This window comes from Triticum urartu, chromosome 2A (genome assembly GCF_056163025.1).
Source record: "Triticum urartu cultivar PI428250 chromosome 2A, HENAU_Tu73, whole genome shotgun sequence".
Taxonomy (NCBI): domain Eukaryota; kingdom Viridiplantae; phylum Streptophyta; class Magnoliopsida; order Poales; family Poaceae; genus Triticum; species Triticum urartu.
This window is the reverse complement of record NC_141874.1, coordinates 321,164,688-321,184,492: the sequence shown is the minus strand read 5'-3', so window position 1 is coordinate 321,184,492 and position 19,805 is coordinate 321,164,688. Positions and strand designations below refer to the sequence as shown.

Genomic DNA, 19,805 nt, shown 5'->3' with positions numbered 1-19,805 from the left:
GTCGCAGCCCCGGAGTTCCGATCCAGACCCCCTACGTGGCTCACCTCCTGGAAAGAGACGGGCCTGTCGTGGGGTAAAGAAGGAGAGCTGAACGGACTCCAAACATGCGTCCAAACCCTGGTGGACAAGAAGCTCAAACTTGTCAACGTAGTCCAGGTTATGTTCATCCGCCGGATCCTCCCGTGTCAAAAATGGGCTTTCAACCTGTGGGAGTTCGACCCAGCACAGCACCGAACTCTAAGCAGGCTCTTTGACACAACGTACGAAGATGCCTGGAAGGTGCTTTTCAACGGCGCCGAGGCCCCCGCATCTGCTACTGAGGATCGCGGATGCAGCACGCAGCGTCGCGCTCGTGGGGTAAGCTGTTTTTACCTTTTACAGGGTATTAGTTTTTCATAGTTTGACTCCATGCGGGATCTTAAGCTCCCTTACCTTTGACAAGATTGGCAGGAGACGTCCGGACAGATCAACTGTCCGGCTCCTTTGCCCGAAGGCCCAGCGGACGCTCGCTTGGCGAAGCTGCTGGTTCTGGCACCCTATGTGGTGCCGGAGAACAAGGCCAAGAAGAATGCCACGGGGACTCGGAAGAGTGCCTGGCGCCTGGGGGTGTCGGATTCATCATCCGGCGACTCCAAGACGCACTCCTCCCGTGAAGACAAGGATGAGGAAGAAGAGACCTCTCCCCCTCCAGCGGGGGGAGAGAAGAAAAGGAAGGCCGCCCCAACTGGGGAGGACGAAGGGTCCAAGAAGGGGAAAACCCTTCCTCCGGACGGCTCCATCAACGCCGACGATGGCGAAGAGGAGTGACTGCACAGGGCCAAGCCCCTGGCGAGATCGTAAGTGTCCGGATACCAGAGTGATTCATAGTATTCTTCCATTGCACAACTTTTCCTTATGTCGAACATGTTTATGCAGTCCACCCAAAGACCGGCTCGACGTGTCGTCGAGCGGTTCCCTGGATTCGTCGGATGTGAATTCGCTTCCGACGGCTACGTCCCCCTACCCTACGAACGACGCCGAGGTGCTGTCCCAACAGGTTCCAAGCCAGGAGGAGGTGGTCCTGGAGGCGCCGCAAGGACCTCCCGGACTCCAGGCGCAAAGGGGATAAAACCCCCAAGGGCTCCGAGTCCGGCCTTGAGCCGGACACCGTGCCGGAACCATCAATGGTTCCAGACTCCAGTAGGTGGCCTCCTTCCAAGAGGAGCGAGCCTACCGAGCCGATGACCTCCGTCCAACCGGAGGCACCGGACAATTTGCTGGAGACGCTTAACGGCGCCTCCATCGATGAGGAGCACCACACTATTATGAGTGCGGTGATCCAGAGAAACCTGTGCCAGCCTTCTAACAGGCTTTGAGGTAGGTAAAGAATATGTAAAAATATTACCGCATAGACAGTAGCCCCTGATGCTCTGTTCGGCGTTCGGAAAGAAAAGCCGAATAGAGGATCTAATAACCGCAGGAGTCTAACATAATCAAGTCAATATGCGTATGCAGGCTTCGCTGCTAGCCTCCGCCGCACTGACTACGGAGGTGGATACGCTGAAGCAGAACCTCGCGCGGTCCGAGAACGAGCTCGGCCATGCCAAGAGGCAACTCGAGGAGAAGGAAGGTAAGTAATACCTGCGCAATTATATAGAGAAGATGTGGTTGCAAAAAATGTCAAGATCAACGTGCTATTATAGGGGCCACGGCCGAGGTGGCAACCCTTAAGCAAGCGCTGTCCGAGGCCAAAAACAGGGCGGCCGCGGAGCGCACGGAGAGAGAGAAGCAGGAGGCGCGGGTGGAAGAGCTGCAGAAAGAGCTCCAGGCTCTCGTGAAAAAACACGAGAGTTTGGAGCTTGACTCAAAGATGGAAGCGTCCGAGATTGCGGCAGCCCTCAAAAGTGCGAAGTCTGCCAAGGCCGAAGCCCAGAAAGCCCTCAAAGAAATTGACGCAATGAAGAAGATAGCGGCGGGTAAGGCATTCATTATGCAAAGCAAGCACGTGAAAGTGAATTATTTGTTACTTACCCGAGTCCGGAGCTCTCCAGGAGCATTCGCAGATTTGCCCCACAATGCGTCTGATGCCGCCGCCTACCGAGCCGAGGAGGGGAGCTCGTCGGAGAAGGTGTTCTGGTCTCAGTATGCTGAGGCCGGACACCTGGTGCCTTTGAGTGACCAGCTGAAGCAGATGATCGAGCTCCACAAGGTTGCCGAACAGGCCGTAAAGGGCCTCATAGTTCGGCTGTGGCCTGGAGAGGCTCTGCCTGGGAGCTACTTCAGGCTGGTGAGGCAGCTGGTGGATGCCTGTCCACGGCTTGAAGTAATCAAGTGCTCCGTCTGCATCGAAGGTGCCCGTAGGGCGCTTGCCCATGCTAAAGTGCACTGGGGCAAGATGGATGCGGAGAAGCTGGTGAAGGACGGGCCACCGCCGGGCAAGGAGCATCGCGTCCCGGAAGTGTATTATGAGGGCGTCCTGAAGGGTGCCCGCCTTATAGCGGATGAATGCTCCAAAGATGTAATTTTTGAGTAAACTCGCATTTGTGATCCTGTACGCTGAAAACTTGTTCATATGCGCTAAGCAACGCTTTTGAATTTAAAATATTACCTTCTATGCGGCCATTTATCAAATTTGAGAGATGGCGAGTCGTCGGCTTCTGCCCCCATGCCACGAGTGCTGGGGTGTTCGGGATAAACATGAGCGCTCTTTTTCCCATTCTTGGGTCCTTCGAGGGAGGTGCTCAACACAACGAACAAGGCAATCGGACTATAATGCTTGAATACTCTCACTTAGCCATAGAATTCTATAATTTTAAATTTCGGCAAAGCCCCTAGTGTTCGGAAGACCGAGTTCTGGGCGCTATCCACGCCTAGGCCGGACAAAGCCGACTCCTTGCTCTAAGCGGCATAAGTCTTTAGGGACTCGAAAACCTCTCGCACAGTGACTAGCTCTTGCCTCATCATGACGGCCAGTTTTAGCTTTCTCTACTGAGGTGTTTAGCCCAGCTCAACTGGGGCACAATCATAGTAGTTCTCCTAGTGCTACCTTAGCCGATATGACGGAACGTAAGGTACCAAAACATAGGAGTCGGGCAAACCCAACTATTGACCCAAGACATGATTCGGAGCCGATGCATATAATGCTATAAGTTCGGGGTGCCGCACTTGTGAAAGTGTTCGGACTTCTCACACCATGTTGTGGGGTACTTAAGCCCCTGGCGTATTGGCCGTACCAAAGTGTACGGGTGCAACATGTCATTAATGAACATATATTTGTAAAAAGAGGTAATGCGATAATAGACGGAAGCTATGCATTGTTTATTTAAAAAAGCTGCGATCAAAGCAGAACAATACAAATAGTGTGATAAGCAAAAGATGGGACTATCAAATATGTCCTTTCCAGGGGCGAGCTGCGGAATGTTATGCGAAACAGGTATACTGCTCGTTATAGAGACCACCTTAGAGTTCCGTAGTGCGGCGTATCTTTCTGCTTCCCTGGTTGTATCGTTTGTGCGGCAATTGTACTGCCGGACAAGCCTTCCGAAGAATGGAGTCCTGAAAATAAGAGAAAATTAAGAAATTGGCAGCCCCTAGTGTGGTTTAAGCCGCGTTTCAGGCGTGTCGTGATGGTGCCCCTCCCCCTGTGCCCATGGTATTTCTAGAACGTAGTTATGTACGCGCAAAACTGGTTTCGAAAGTTCACGAGGGCTGGGGTTGGGGCCGCATTACTACGCTTGCTCGGAACGTGCCAGGCGGTCTTGTTGTAGGTTACTCCGGGCGCACTTGACGGTGTCCGGACGTTTAATGGCCGGACTGGAGAATTGCCTTGAGAGGCTTCTTTGTACTTCCGCTGCGATAGCCGCCGTATGCTCCTCCATTCGGAGAGAGCGTTCGGTGTTTCCATTGACAATGATGACGCCTCGAGGGCCTGGCATCTTGAGCTTGAGGTATGCATAGTGTGGCATCGCATTGAACTTGGCAAATGCGGTTCGCCCGAGAAGTGCGTGATAGCCACTGCGGAACGGGACTATGTCCAAGATTAACTCCCCGCTTCGAAAATTATTCGGAGATCCGAAGACCACTTCAAGTGTAACTGAGCCTGTACAGTTGGCTTCTACACCTGGTATGACTCCTTTAAAGGTCGTTCTGGTGGGTTTAATCCTCGAGGGATCGATGCCCATTTTCCGCACTGTATCCTGATAAAGCAGGTTCGGGCTGCTGCCCCGTCCATAAGGACTCTAGTGAGGTGAAATCCGTCAATAATTAGGTCTAGAACCAATGCGGCGAATCCGCCATGACGGATGCTAGTGGGGTGGTCCCTTCGATCAAATGTGATCGGGCAGGAAGACCATGGGTTGAACATTGGGGCGACTGGCTCCATCGCGTATACGTCCCTTAGCACACGCTTCCGTTCCCTCTAGGGGACGTGGGTTGCGTATATCATGTTCACCGTCCACACTTGTGGGGGAAAACCTTTCTGTCCGCTGTTGTTCGGCAGCCGGGGCTCCTCCTCGTCATCGCTATGCAACCCCCTATCTCTACTTTCGGCATTTAACTTGCATGCCTGCTTGAACACCCAACAATCCCTGTTGGTGTGATTGGCTGGTTTTTCAGGGGTGCCATGTATCTGGCATGAGCGGTCGAGTATTCGGTCCAAACTGGACGGGCCCGGAGTATTTCTTTTGAATGGCTTTTTCCGCTGACCGGGTTTAGAGCCTTTGAATCCGGCATTAACTGCCGTATCCTCAGCATTGTCGCCGTTAATGCGGCGTTTTTGCTTGTTGCGACGCGACCTGCCACTGCTGTCCTTGGTATCCGAATTACCAGGGCTCTTGGTCATGTTATTGCTGCGAGCTAGCCAGCTGTCTTCTCCCGCGCAAAAGCGGGTTATAAGTGTCGTGAGGGCTGCCATAGATTTCGGCTTTTCCTGTCCTAGGTGCTATGCAAGCCACTTGTCACGGATGTTACGCTTGAAGGCTGCTAGGGCCCCTGCGTTCGGACAGTCGATGATTTTTCTTGGTTAGGAACCGTGTCCAGAATTGTCTGGCCGATTCCTCTGGCTGCTGAATTATGTGGCTTAGGTCATCGGCGTCTGGTGGTTGCACATAAGTGCCCTGGAAATTGTCGAGGAATGCAGCTTCCAGGTCCTCCCAAGAACCAATTGATTCTACTGGTCAGCTGTTAAGCCAATGCCGGGCTGGTCCTTTAAGCTTGAGTGGGAGGTATTTGATGCCGTGTAGGTCATCACCGCGGGCCATGTGGATATGAAGGAGATAGTCCTCGATCCATACCGCAGGATCTGTTTTGCCATCGTATGAGTCGATGTTCATGGGTTTGAAACCCTCGGGGATTTGATGATCCATTACTTCATCTATGAAGCATAGTGGGTGTGCGGCGCCTCTGTATTGGGCTACATCACGACGCAGCTCAAACGAGCTTTGTCAACTGTGTTCGGCCCGGCCGGATTTACTGTATCCAGCATGACGAGTACTGTCTCGTGCCATGGGGCGCCCACGTGATCCATAGATCGATCTTGTTTGCCTTGCCTTGTCCTCCAATATATCTTGTAGGTCTAGCGCATTTTCCCATGCCTTGGTAGTTTTTGAGCGGCGCTGGGGTGCGGCTTGATTGGAGGGCCGAGAGGCCTCTCTGTCGCGGCCACGGGGTGGCCGGTCGGCCACATCATGCGTTGTTGATGTAGGTTTAGGTGCTTCCTCCTCTAATTGGGGTAGCAACCTGCGCTTTGGGTAGCTCTTGGAGGGGCGTTCGAGTTCATACTCTTCGGCCGCAAGGACTTCAGTCCATCTGTCGGCTAGCAAATCTTGATCAGCTCTAAGCTGTTGCTGTTTTTTCTTGAGGCTGCTCGCCGTGGCCATAAGCCTGTGTTTGAAACGCTCTTGTTCGACGGGATCCTCCGGCACGACAAATTCATCATCGTCGAGGCTTGCCTCGTCTTCGGAGGGAGGCATGTAATTATCGTCCTCGACCTCTCTGTCTGCCGCTCTCTCATGAGGGTTGGCTTCTCTATCCTCCTGTGCTGAATCTTGCTGGAGGTGATTGTCTTCGACACTGTCCGGGGTGTTATTATCCCCCATGCTGGAATCACCGTTTTTGTTTTGGCAGGATTTAGAGCGGCGCCGCTGACGCCGACGCTTAGGCTGCTTCTTGGAGGGGTCATCCTCCGCTGTTCCATCGCCATTGCCTTCTTTTGGGGTGTCCACCATGTATATATCATACGACGAGGTGGATTTCCAGTGCCCTATAGGCGCTGGTTCTTGATCGTCTCCTGCATCGGCATCCATACCGTCGATGTCTTCGGAGTCGAAGTCGAGCATGTCGGTTAAATAATCGACAGTGGCTACGAAGTGGGTGGTGGGTGGGCTTTGAATTTCTTCATTATCCGCATCCCAACCTTGCCGACCATAGTCCGGCCAGGGATCTCCTGACAAAGAGAGAGACTTTAGTGACTTCAGAATATCGCCGAAGGGCGAGTGCTGAAAGATGTCCGCGGCGGTGAACTCCATGATCGGCGCCCAATCGGGTTCAATCGGTCGGGGTGCGGAGGGCTCAGAGTTTGGAGAGGAGTCTGGCTCCTTGGAGTCACGGGCTTCGCATAGAATAGGGCTGGTGTTCGGCTCGATCGCCGTAGAAATTGCAGCCCCCGAGGTGGTGTCTAAGCACCCATCCTTGGTTGGTGTGATCGGCTCCGAGCTAGGGGTCGGAGCAGACACAGGCGCGGCCTCCAGGGTACTGTTCGGCGGCAGAGCTAAATCATGCCCATCGTGACAGTGCGGCGCGCTCGGCTGTGGCTTGAATCCGTCGAAGATCAAGTCTCCGCGGATGTCGTCCGTGTAGTTCAAACCTCCAAATCTGACCTGATGGCCAGGGGCGTATCTTTCGATCTGCTCCAGATGACCAAGCGAATTGGCCCGCAGTGCAAAGCCGCCGAATACGAAGATCTGTCCGGGGAGAAAAGTCTCACCCTGGATCGCATCGCTGTTGATGATCGGAGAAGCCATCGGGCCTAAAAGTGACGACACAGAGGAACTCTCAATGAAAGCACCAATGTCGGTGTCAAAACCGGCGGATCTCGGGTAGGGGGTCCCGAACTGTGCGTCTAGGTTGGATGGTAATAGGAGGCAGGGGACACGATGTTTTACCCAGGTTTGGGCCCTCTTGATGGAGGTAAAACCCTACGTCCTGCTTGATTAATATTGATGATATGGGTAGTACAAGAGTAGATCTACCATGAGATCAGAGAGGCTAAACCCTAGAAGCTAGCCTATGGTATGATTGTTGTTCGTCCTACGGACTAAAACTCTCCGGTTTATATAGACACCGGAGAGGTCTAGGGTTACACAGAGTCGGTTACAATGGTAGGAGATCTACATATCCGTATCGCCAAGCTTGCCTTCCACGCCAAGGAAAGTCCCTTCCGGACACGGGACGAAGTATTCAATCTTGTATCTTCATAGTCTAGGAGTCCGGCTGAAGGTATAGTACGGCCATTCGGACACCCCCTAATCCAGGACTCCATCAGCGTGCATAGAGGGTGCGCGGATGGCCTTTGCCTGTGTCAAGATGCACTGGGCAAAGATGAATTCCACCGTCGTGGCGACCGAGGGCCCACCCGAAGGCAAGGACCACCGGAAGGCAAGGACCACCGCAAGCCGGAGCGATATTTCGACAATGTCCTGGAGGGTGCCCGGATAGTAGAGGGCTAATGCTCGTGTCCAAGTAGATGTATCCGGGTTGTCCAGACCTTGTTTTGTGAACCAACGCTTTGTAATATATTTATGCCTTTATTTGAAATTACTTTCCTCATGTGCTGTTGTTTTTAATTATGAGAGTTTACCAGTCATCAGCTTCAGCCCCCACGTAGATGCTACGGGGGTGTTCGGAATAGCGCAAGATCACACTTGACCCATTGTCTTGGTGCGTAAAGGAGGTGTCTACATGGAGAACTAGGCAATCAGACTATGCGGCTTTATCACTTTCACTTAGCCATAAGAGTTTGACAATGGGACTAGGAACTAGCCCCTGGTGCGTATGCGGCTATCCGAACTGGGATGTCATAGGCACGCGACTAGACGAAGGCCAGCCTTTCGTGTAATATGGAAGAAATCACAAAAGATTTGGAGTAGGTCGCCGAATCACTGAGCAGCTCTCGCCTTATCATGACAGTCAGTTTTCGGCTTTCTCTACTGAGGTTTTGACCGGACAAACCAGAAACACAATCGTAGTAGTTCTCCCTTTGTTACCCTAGACGAACAAGCGGAACATAAGGTAGTAATCACAGGAGCCGGGCAACCCAACTATTAACCAAAGACATGATTCGGAGCTGATGCATATAATGAAAAATTCGGGACGCCAAAGTATACTTGAAAGTGTTCGGGCCTTTTGAAAATATATGTGTGGCCGAATAGAGCCCCTGGCGTTTAGGCCATACCAAAATATGTGTATGGCAATCTTAGCACAAAGGAGGAATAAAAATTATGAAATAAACCGATGCCGAACAAGGGTTGGTGAAATAAAATGGTTTCCATTATAATCTGTTTGATACGTCAAATGGTGATATTACAGATAATGCCATAATCATCAGGCTACTTTACATGTCGAGAATTTGTAAAGAAGGGAAAGTTGTATACAGGGCCTAAGAAGATAAAGATAGGCTTGAAGATCCCTTGGACGGCCTGCCGCATGTCTGCGCCGCTTTTTGCCTTAGTGTGAGATCCTTTGAGAGGAGTAATCGACGATCGTCTATGTAAAAGGGGCCTATGAAAGGGGCCCTTGTAGGACCGTAAAGTTATTATGTTTTAACAAACCTGTAATATAAGAAGAAAAAGGGAAGGAAAGAAGGATTAAGGTCCAAATAGGGTTGAACCGCACTATGGATCTCGTGCGAAATGTGCCTCCGCCGTTGCCCAAGGTATTTTGAGTGCGTAGTTATGTGCACGTGATACATATGCCGCGGTTAAATCGGGCGATCGACCAAGGCAGAACTGCTAATCCAGCTCTGGATTGATCAGGCTATCGTTCTGCAGGGTGGGCGGGATGCGTTTAACTATGTCCGGAGGCTTGATGGCCGATGAAGTGTTCGGCTTGACGAGGCCGCTTTGTACCTCGGCCGCCAGGGCCGCGGTGTGTTCTTTAGTACAGAGGGAGCGCTCCATGTTTCCATTGACTATGATAACAGCATGCGGTTCGAGTATCTTGAGCTTTAAGTAAGCATAATGCTGGATTGCATTGAAGCGGGCGAAGGTGGTTCGTCCCAGTAGTGTGTGGTAGCCACTGCGGAAGGGGACGATGTCAAAGATCAAGTCTTTGCTCCGAAAGTTATCCGGTGAACTGAAGACTACTTCCAATGTTAACGAGCCCGTGTAGCGAGCCTCGACACCGGGTATCACTCCTTTAAAGGTGGTGTTACTACGCTTGATTCTTGATGGGTTAATACCCATTTTACGGACAGTGTCTTGATAGATCAGGTTGAGACTGCTGCCGCCGTCCATAAGGACCCGGGTGAGATGGTATCCGTTGATGATTGGGTCGAGGACCAGAGTTGCCAAACCTCTGTGACTGAGACTGGTCGGGTGGTCCCTGCGATCAAAGGTGACCGAGCAAGCCGACCACGGGTTGAATTTAGGGGCAACCGGCTCTACGGCGTAGACGTCCCTTAGCATGCGCTTACGCTCCCTTTTGGGTATATGTGTGACATAGATCATATTCGCTATTTTCACCTCAGGGGGAAATTTCTTTTGTCCCCTTGTATTTGGTGGGCGGGGCTCCTCATCATCCTCGCTTGGCGGCCCTTTCCCCTTATGCTCGGTATTTAACTTACCATCCTATTTGAAGACCCAACAGTTTCTGTTGGAATGATTGGCAGGCTTGTCGGGGGTGCCATGAATCTGGCAAGGCCGATTGAGTATTTTGTCCAAATTGGATGGACCATCTTTGTTTCCTTTGAATGGCTTCTTCCGCTGACCGGATTTAGAGCCATTGAATCCGGCGTTAACCGTTGTGTCTTCAGTTTCTTCATTGTTGTTTCGATGCTTATTTTTGTTGCATCATGGTCTACCATTGCCATCCCTAGCTTTGGAGGTGCCAGGGTCACTGGTATTATTGCTTCTACGGGCCAACCATTTGTCCTCTCTCGCGGAGAAGTGGGTCATGAGTGCGGTAAGAGCTGCCATACACTTCAGTTTTTCCTGGCCGAGGTGTCGGGCTAGCCATTCATCATGGACGCTATGTTTAATGGCCGGGAGGGCTTTGGTGTCCGAAAAATCGACGATTTGGTTCTTTTTAATTAAGAACCGATTCCAGAGTTTGCAGCTGACTCTCTGGGTTGCTGGACTATATGACTAAGGTCATCGGCGTCCGGAGGTCGGACATAGGTACCTTGGAAGTTGTCTCTAAAGGCATCTTCCAAATCTTCCCAGCTACCAACGGAGTTTTCTAGGAGGCTATTTAACCTGTGCCGTGCCGGTCCTTTCAGCTTTAAAGGGAGGTATTTGATTGCGTGGAGATCGTCACCGCGAGCCATATGAATATGGAGAAGAAAGTCCTCAATCCATATCACGAGATCTGTTGTTCCATCATATGATTCAATGTTTACGGGTTTAAACCCTTCTGGAAACTGGTGTTGTATTACCTGTTGGTAAAGCATAAGGGGTGTGCGGCGCCTCTGTACCGAGCAACGTCACGACGGAGTTCGGATGACATCTGCGTTCGGTTTTAAGCCCAGGTGAGGTTATGCCTATCGCACCAGGCTTGATGGCCGTCTTCTCACGTCGGGGCGCGCCCCCTTGACCCATAGATTGATCTGGTTTGACTGGCTCTATTGTCCAGGTCCTAGCCTAAGTCGCAGGTGTATCCCGGAACTGCCGCCTCTTTGCCTCTATGATGAGGTGGTGCGGGTTGGTATTCAGCGTAAGAAGCCGCTGTGTCTCGCCCGCGTGGTGGTCGGTCTAGTTCATCAGTGCGGTCATATCTTGATGCTATTGGCTCAAGGGCCTGGTCGTCGAATTGTGGCAGTAGCCGATGCTTTGGATAACTCTTTGTTGGGCACTCAAGGCCATATTCTTCGACAGCTAGGACCTGGGTCCATCTGTCACTGAGAGTATCCTGTTCGTCCTGAAGCTGTTGCTGTTTATTTTTTTGGCTCCTTGCAGTTGTGATGAGCTGTCGCTTGAAGCGTTCTTGTTCAAGGGGTTCCTCTGGCACGATGAAATCTTGCTTGCGGAGGCTGACATCCTCCTCGGAGATTGGTAGATAGTTACTATCTTCTGAATCCTCGTTCCCGACTGGCTCGTCGGGGTTAACTTGTCCCTCCTCCCATTCATCTTGCTCGGATGCAGGCTCGACCGAGTCTTCGGGATCTTCGGCATCGTCCAGAGTGTTATTATCGCCGGTGACAGTATTGCTTTCTTTTTCACGACGCGATTTTGAGCGGCGCCACTGACGTCGATGTATTTTTGGTGCCTTGACGGGCTTGTCTTCGCTTGGATCCTTCCTGCCGTTGTTGTTATCCTTTTGGGGTGTATCCACCATATGCACATCATAAGTGGAGGTGGCCGTCCAATGCCCGGTAAAGGGCAGGTCTTGGCCTAGTTTGCCTCCGTCGTCATCGTCCATGCCGTCGATGTCTTTAGAGGCGTAGTAGAGCATGTTGGTTAAGTCTTCGACAGTGGCTACAAAGTGGGTGGTGGGTGGGATGCAAAATTCCTTGTGCTCAGCCCCTTGTTCGTGCGGGGCGAGGTTCGGAAGTGATGGTTCTGTAATGGCAAGGGATCACATTAAGTCCAAGGCCTCGCTTAAGAGTGAAGGTCGAACAGGGAACCGAGGACCTGCGGGGCTAGGCATGGCAGGTTCTACCAGGTTGTGCTCACTAGACGCAGGCCTTGAGAGTTCAGAGTTGGCATCTAGAGGCGAGTTCGGCTCTCCGATGACAGGGAGAGTCCTGCTTAACTCCATGTTCGCCGAAGACATAGTTGCCTCTGGGTCTTCGGAAAAGAGCTCCACAGAAGGAGAGAGTTCGGTGGGTTTCAGGCACCCATCTCCGGATGAAGTGATCTGCTCTGGATCTAACGCCGGGGCAGGGATGATAGTTGGTCTTTGAGCAGTGCCTGATGACGGACCTGATGAATTTCCTTTTTGGAGATGGGGAATAGTGGTCGAGGTCGTGAACCCTTCGAAGATCAAGTCTTCTCGGATATCGGCGACGTAATTTAGGCTCCCGAGTCTGATCTGATGACCAGAGGCGTAGCTGTCGATCTGTTCAAGGTGACCAACTGAATTGGCACGCAGAGCGAAGCCACCGAACATGAAAAGCTGACCAGGGAGGAAGTGATGAGGACATGACTACCTTGGATACGACCAAAAATATTGCATACATGCATATTTGTCAAGTGTATGAGACATTTGTACAATCCACATATGAAGATAAGGGAAAAGGATAAGTTTAGGTTCTATTCAAAAAGTCCTCTCACGTCACTTTTGGGCCAAGAGAAGGTAGAGTCCAAGTCTCTCACATTCTGGATTCAGATTCGGACTACACAGACATACCTGACTCAAAACGTCAACAACTTTTTCATACGTACTCCGAATTGGGTGATTTTTTTGTTGGAAAGTAGATTTCGTGCTCTTTCCAACCCAATTGGAATCACCTGCAAATTCGTCCGGAGCATTGAGATATCGACGAAACAATCTGACACTATAGCAGAATCCGAGTCAAACAACAAGTCCAAAGGTGTTGCACCACCTCCACTTGGGCCCATGAGCCTTGTACGACCTAGGGTTAGTTTTAGGTTGCCTTGGGACGTCCTTCCACCTCCTTGGCCGCCACCCCTTGCTCCTATATAAGTAGATCCATCTAGTAGCTTTTTCCTTGGGATTTGTTTAGTTAAAAATTAGCCATTGCAACTTCGTGTACTTCGTTTGTGTCCAACGACCAGACCAAGACCTCTTATGGATCCCCACCATTATCAATGCTTCATATATATCCGCAATATTCAGATTGCTTTATCATATTCTCGCTCGTTCTTTGATTGCTTGCAGGAATAGGGGGCTGTTTGGATGACTACCAATAGTTGCCTTACCAAAATATTGGTCACGCCCGACCCTTTTGGCCTCCACCTAGATCACGACCAATTTTGGCTCGCCCCAGCACGCCCGCGCCCATTTTCGCCAAATCGCGGGCGAAACGGCGGCGCGGAAATCGGCCGCCAAAAAATTGGCAGCGTGCGAACTGGGCGTCGAGTATAAAAGGTAGGCAGCGAAATTTCCTCGTCGGTTCCTTCACTTTCCTCTTCTTTCATCCCAGGCAAACACACAGGAGCGAGTGGGGGCAAGATCTGCAGCTATCGCCAAGGCCGCCGGATTCCTGCGACAATACGAGCTTCTCTGGCCGCCGCCGGCGTTCCTCTGTCTCTCGTTCTCATCTCTCAATACACCCACGGTCAGCAGCTCAACTCCCCTTCAATCCCACCCCGATCCCCTTTTCTCTTGGCATGATTTGCTTCAATCCGACCTTTTTAATTGGTGATATGCTGCACGTACGTATATACTTGCCAGATCTAAGTACTTGCCTGCCAAATCCATGCCCTTTGCCCCTGCTCCCAGTCTAAGATCTCCATATGCAGCATCCGTGAAGTTATAAGGCAGCCAAGACACTAGAAATTAGACATGAGAAGGATATTTGACACAGAGCTAGTTATGAGTCCATATGACCTCTGTTTTTAGAACATTGTTGTCCATAAATTTCTTAGGAGCCGGCTGGACATATATGCTTAATTGTTGATTGGGACTTATTATCTCTGTCTCTTATTTCTGATTCACAAATAGTCAAGCACATATCTGTATTTTTTGTTAATGATTTAGGTGGATCTTTTTATAAGTTACTCATCACTATTATTAGTTATAAGCAGCTCTGATTTTGTACAATGTAAATATGATTTAGATCATTCATATTAATGTACTTGTTATATTGACCCAGATGGACTTGGATCAGCAAAAATATTATTATCTCACCATGTTATGGTGGAGAACTCTGTCTGTCATTGTTCTTCTCTTGGCTCTTTGGTATAGAAACAAAGATGGTAGAAAATTTAGAAGTGGAGGAAGAAAGTATGGTCCACTAGTTGAGAGAGACATCTACAGGACTAATGTCCTGGTTAGGCTAATTGACACATCCGATGCAATAAGTATCAAGCAACTGCGGATGTCTCGAGCTGTGTTTTACAAGCTATGCATTAGGCTCAGGCAGAAAAAGTTGTTAATTGATACACTACATGTTTCAGTAGAGGAACAAGTAGCAATGTTCCTATACATGATCGGTCAGCATCACACAAATTCATCCATTGGATTTTGGTTCTGGCGATCTAGTGAAACAGTGAGCAGATATTTCAATATTGTTCTTCGTGCGATGGGGGAGTTAGCTCGTGATCTCATTTACATTAGATCAACGGACACACACACAAAAATCACTAGCAGCCCGGACAGATTCTACCCGTATTTTGAGGTAACCCTTAGACCGTAGATTTATTACTGATTATACAAGATCGACCTAACCCAAGCTTGACATGAACTCCCCTTTCTCATATTCATAGGGATGCATAGGGGCACTAGATGGCACTCATGTTAAGGCTTGTGTTCCTGCCCACATGGTCGACAAGTTTAGGGGCTGCAAGTCATACCCCTCCCAAAATGTGCTAGCAGTTGTTGACTTCGACCTTCGATTCACATATGTTCTAGCTGGTTGGGAGGGCTCTGCCCATGATTCTCTTGTGCTAAAAGATGCCCTCACACATCCAGGGGGATTAAAAATACCCGAAGGTACATATACAACGTAACATACATGTTTGTCACTGTGTTGTGCCAACTTGACTTTAACTCATTGTTAATACAACATGGCTGTAGGGAAATATTTCTTGGCTGATGTTGGGTATGCTGCGAGGCCAGGGATATTGCCTCCTTATCGTGGTGTGCGCTACCACCTAAACGAATTTGCTGGAGACCGTGACCCAACTACCCCAAAAGAATTGTTCAACCACCGCCATTCGTCACTTAGGACCACAGTTGAACAGGCATTTGGGACTCTTAAGAGTCGCTTCAAGATTCTTACTCAAAGGCCCTTCATACCTTTGAAATCTCAGATTAAAGTGGTAGTTGCTTGTTGTGCTTTGCACAATTGGATATTAGAAAATGGTCCAGATGATTATGTTGTGGATGAGGCGACATGGTATGCCAATCTCCCTAGGAGTACTGGGCGGGTTCATGATCAAGAGGCTGACATACGTGAGTGGGCTGCCAAGCGAGATTTAATCGCTCAGCAAATGTGGACAGATAGAGAGAGTGCACGTTACAATGAGGCTGATGCTATCCCAGCTTAGTATCTTTGATGTATTTCCATGTGAGGGAACATTTGAAGGATGTACTGTACCTTTGATGTATTTCCATGTGAGGGAACATTTGAAGGATGTACTGTACCTTTGATGTATTTCCATGTGAGGGAACATTTGAAGGATGTACTGTACCTTTGATGTATTTCCATGCGAGGGAAAAATTGAACGATGTAGTGTTTCTATTCTAATGACTTTGTGTAAATTATTGTATCCTCGTAATATTGTTTGACTTATTTCAATTTAATCTGGTCTCTCTGTCCTATTAAATAAGTTTAGTTCTGTCCTGCTGTAAGTTGGATCTGTGATGTTTCATGTTCGTATGCTGACATTTTTTTGAGGGTTTTTGCTTCCAACTCACTTTCTTAATAACTAGTTGTTTGCAATGGTGACCTATCTGTAGGTCATGGGGAAGCATAAGCTCACTCTGAAGACCGAGGAGGACTCCAATCCTCGTGATAAGTACATAACCTGGACTGACGAGGCGGACAAGGTTTATGCTTGAATGGTATATCGACCTTCGTAAGGACAAACCTGCAACTTTCAAGTTCAAGAAACAACACCACTTGCAATGTGCTGATGCTCTAAATGGCAAGTTTTCGCTTGGTGTCACTCAAACCCAAGTGGATCGACACTATCGTCAATGCAAGGAGAAGTGGGGCTGGGTGCGTCCTGCCATGGCCAATAGTGGAAATGGCCTTGACAGAACCACTTTCACATTCACACTTTCTGAGTCAGAAAAGCAAAGACTCAATGTAAGTTCTTAGTAGTTTTTTCTCTTATTTATATCATGGCTGATTTTAAAATGAGTGGATAGCTGCTATTGTCTATATATATGTATGCTTCATATTCACTATCTCTTGTTGTGTTTTTTTATACCTGCAACTTCTCTCATGTTTTGTGTTCATAACATCATTATTTTACTCTTTTTACCTTACCTTGTGTGCAGAAAACTGCAGTCAATTATCTTACCAGACCCATTAGGTTCTTTCATCAATTGGAAGAGTTATTCTCGGATCAATCTCATGCTGATGGCTCACTCGCAGTTGACCAAACCACTGTCAATGCGGATGATGGTAGTGATGACAGCGAGGATGTGAGGGAACTTGAGGGAAATCTAATTCCAGCAGAAAGTGATGAAGCTGACTCTGACACTATTGATCGTCGCAGTCCTAAAGTCGACTTGGATGGCAATCCATTAAACAAGAAGCGCAAGTGTGCATCATCATCACCTTCCAAGAAGCCAACCAAGGGCAAAGCAAACAAGAAGGGCAAGGTATCTAATGATGATATGGTAACCAGTATCAAGAAGCTAGCTGAATCCCTTGCATCCCCTATTGTGTCTATGCAACCAATGCCACCTGCAGATCCTTATGCAAATCTTTGGAAGCGGATCAATGCACTTACCATCCCAGCTAAGGATAAACTTGAGATTGTTGCCTATCTATCCAAGCCAGACCAAGATATCTTTCGTAGTTATCTTAACTATGCCGATGAAACAATTCTTCGAGAGTGGGTCATTAGCTACTTTGAGCCTCAGTTTCATGAAGGTGGCAATTATGGATCTGCGGCTGCTCACTGAATTGCCACATGGTTAGATAGAGTTTGTGGCAACCTTTTGTTTATATGGCTAGGAACGCTTTAACACGTAGTGGGAGCATGGATAACATCATCATGCATATTTTGTCTATATACAGCAAACTTGGGTGCATCATGTACTGTTTGTATGGAGTGCATTTGGTGCATGGCTGGCTGTTTATGTCCTAGATGCTATGGTAAAGGATGTGAACCTTATTCCGTCTATCATGTATCAGAAAATATATGAGCTACTTAATGTATGAGTTTAATTCTGAAGTTCTGAAAATGCAGAGTTTGTGTGCGTATGTGTGTTGGTTATTTCAAATTTTTATTTTTTTGTAGCATGTGATATGTGACTGCTTGTTTACACACAAGCGTTCTTTTATTTGGCTGGCATGCAATTTTCAAATTTTGAAACCAAACCAAACACATGCCAGTCAAATGTGCCAAATATTTGGCTTCAAACCAAATGACATCTAATGGTTTTGCCAAAAAATTGGCAAGTACTAATGGCTACAATCCAAACAGCCATGACTTGCCAATTTTTTGGTCATGCCCTGGAATTGGTGATGCCAATTATTTGGTAGGGCAAGATTGGGCTCAATCCAAACAGCCCCTAGACCTTCATGGCCAGGCTGACCGTGCTTCCGGCATCGTCAGTAACCTCGGGAGATTGGTTTAGCGATTGCTAAGGCGCAACTTCGTGCACGTTTGTAGTCGGATCGTCAAAGTCGACTCCACCAAATCGATAGTTATCATATAATCGAATGATCGGGACACCCTCGCCTCTATCAAGTGTATCAGTTTTCTGGTTGCTCGGTGAGAATTTCCAGTTGTTCCTAGATTAGATTTATTTTCTTACCTATTGTTCAAGAAAAAGCCACAAAAAAGTTAGTTCTATTCATTCTTTGTCCAAGCCAGTCTGAGCCTTTGCAATTTTCATTTCATTGCTTGCATAGTTGAATTATCGGTTGCATCGTCGTGTCGAGTTGCTGGTCTTAGTGTCTAGTTTGTTTAGAGTTTCGAGTTCTGTTCACATTAGTCACGCCGCCGCTGCATCGATATCCCTTCTGCTGTCCATCACCCATCCATCAATTTCCACCACATGCCACCCATCGTTCATTGTCGTAATCATAGTTGAGATTGTTCACATCTTTGCCTGATCCAATATGCATCTTATCTAGTTTGTTTTCGAAAGAGGGAGAGAGAAAAAACAAAAAAAAGTAAAAAAAAAGTCAGAGAAAAAAAGAGAGAAAGAAAAAGAAAAAGAAAAAAGTGTGAGGAGAAAAAAATTCGAATCTATCTAGACTCAATCTCGTAGTTAAATTCGGATTGGAATCTGTTTTGTGCACTGTTCAGTAAAACAGGCATAATTTTCTCATACTAACTCTGTTTTGGCAACGCGAGTACTCAAATGAAAGGTAGCGACAAACTGCATCTAAATAGTTGCAGAAGCATGTTCAGTATTTGGCACCTCAAAATCGGCTTCTAAATAGGTCTTTTTGCCCTCCGAAGTTCACAAACACAGCTTATTCCAGTTTTTCAGGCTAGTTTTAGAATTTTTTGACTCCTCATATCAACTCGGAATTGAGTGATTCCTTTTGGGTTTGAAATCTGGAGTCAATACAATTCTTGAAAAAAATATCAAAAAATTGGCACAAACTTTTCCAGAGGAAAGTTGGAGAGAAAGTTATTGATATATCCTGCTTGGTAGTTGTTTTCATCATTATCTTTACTGCCGTTGTGATTTTCACTTATATCTTGCAGTCCAAAGCTATTTAGTATTCTTCATTGATGCTAGTTGTGCTACATCGTGACCTCATTAGTGTTCTAGGCTCGCGTCTCTAGTCCGGTCTAGCCTAGGACCAGCACAGTACCGTCGTTGAGCGTTTATTCAACATTGCATCTCTGAATTGATTATTGCTAATCTTTTGCTACCACATATAGCCAACCCAGCTCCACATATTTATACACCGTGTACACATACGTTCCCCTGGCTATCGCTTTACACAATTTTCAGAGTTATTTGACACCGCTGGTTGCCTGTCACCACCTGCCGCATGGTAAGAACTTGTAAGATATTGATATTTGCTTTACTGTGAGCACTTTACAACCACATCCTAGTAGTTCATAGGAACATTATTCTCGAATTTTGTTTCTTGTTTCTACTAATCATGACAGGTTCCGGACATAGAAGTTCTTGGACGACGGACACATCTTCACCATCGCGAGAGTTGGGACAACACACACAAGCATATGGTCAGGTTATCTCTTTACCATCATTTGAGGGTAGATTTAATACTGCTATTTATCTAGCTTGGGAGCTTGAAGTAGAAGAAGTTTTTACTCACCATGATTTTTTTGAACTTGAGAGAGTACGAGCTATCACTAGAGCATTTACTGGTTTTGCTTCTGTTTGGTGGAGTGTGCATTGTAAGAAAAACATTGATAACCAACCCACAACTTGGAAAGATTTGAAATATGTAATGAGACAACAATTTTTCCCTCCTTACTATTGTCGTGAATTGCTTAGCAAATTTGAACAATTTAAACAAGGCAACAACACTGTTCATGCTTACTACCAAGAGTTCAAATCTTATATGCATCATTGTGACATAGAAGAATCTGAGGATGATACAATGAAAAGATTTTTTGGTGGTTTGAACCATGATATTCAGGCAAGATTTCAGTATATTGCTCGTTGCATTACTGGTATGTATGTTCGTGCTTGTACCTTTGAGAGACAGATACATGAGGATGCATTGGGTGACTACAAGAACTACTATTCCAGTTCATGCTCACCATCGCCGGTTGGTTCCTCCACCGTTGCACCTACTAGAGCAGCCCCACCTC

General features: G+C 47.9%; 1 protein-coding gene across 1 annotated transcript; it reads left to right on the top strand.

Annotated features, from left to right (window-relative positions):
* Positions 1-16,036: 16,036 nt before the first annotated feature.
* LOC147984972 (uncharacterized) lies at positions 16,037-17,155 on the top strand. Its single transcript, XM_087539830.1, has 2 exons — positions 16,037-16,129; positions 16,324-17,155. Exons 1-2 carry the CDS (start codon positions 16,052-16,054, stop codon positions 16,954-16,956), a joined length of 711 nt encoding a protein of 236 aa, XP_087395956.1. The 5' UTR covers positions 16,037-16,051; the 3' UTR covers positions 16,957-17,155.
* The last annotated feature ends 2,650 nt before the right edge of the window (positions 17,156-19,805 follow it).

What these genes read in the sequence shown, in the direction of transcription:
- LOC147984972 (XM_087539830.1), top strand. Translation starts at nt 16,052, where the DNA reads ATGGCCAATAGTGGAAATGGCCTTGACAGAACCACTTTCACATTCACA. An exon ending in CAGAAAAGCAAAGACTCAAT is followed by an intron (nt 16,130 to 16,323) that starts GTAAGTTCTTAG and finishes CCTTGTGTGCAG; the next exon opens with AAAACTGCAGTCAATTATCT.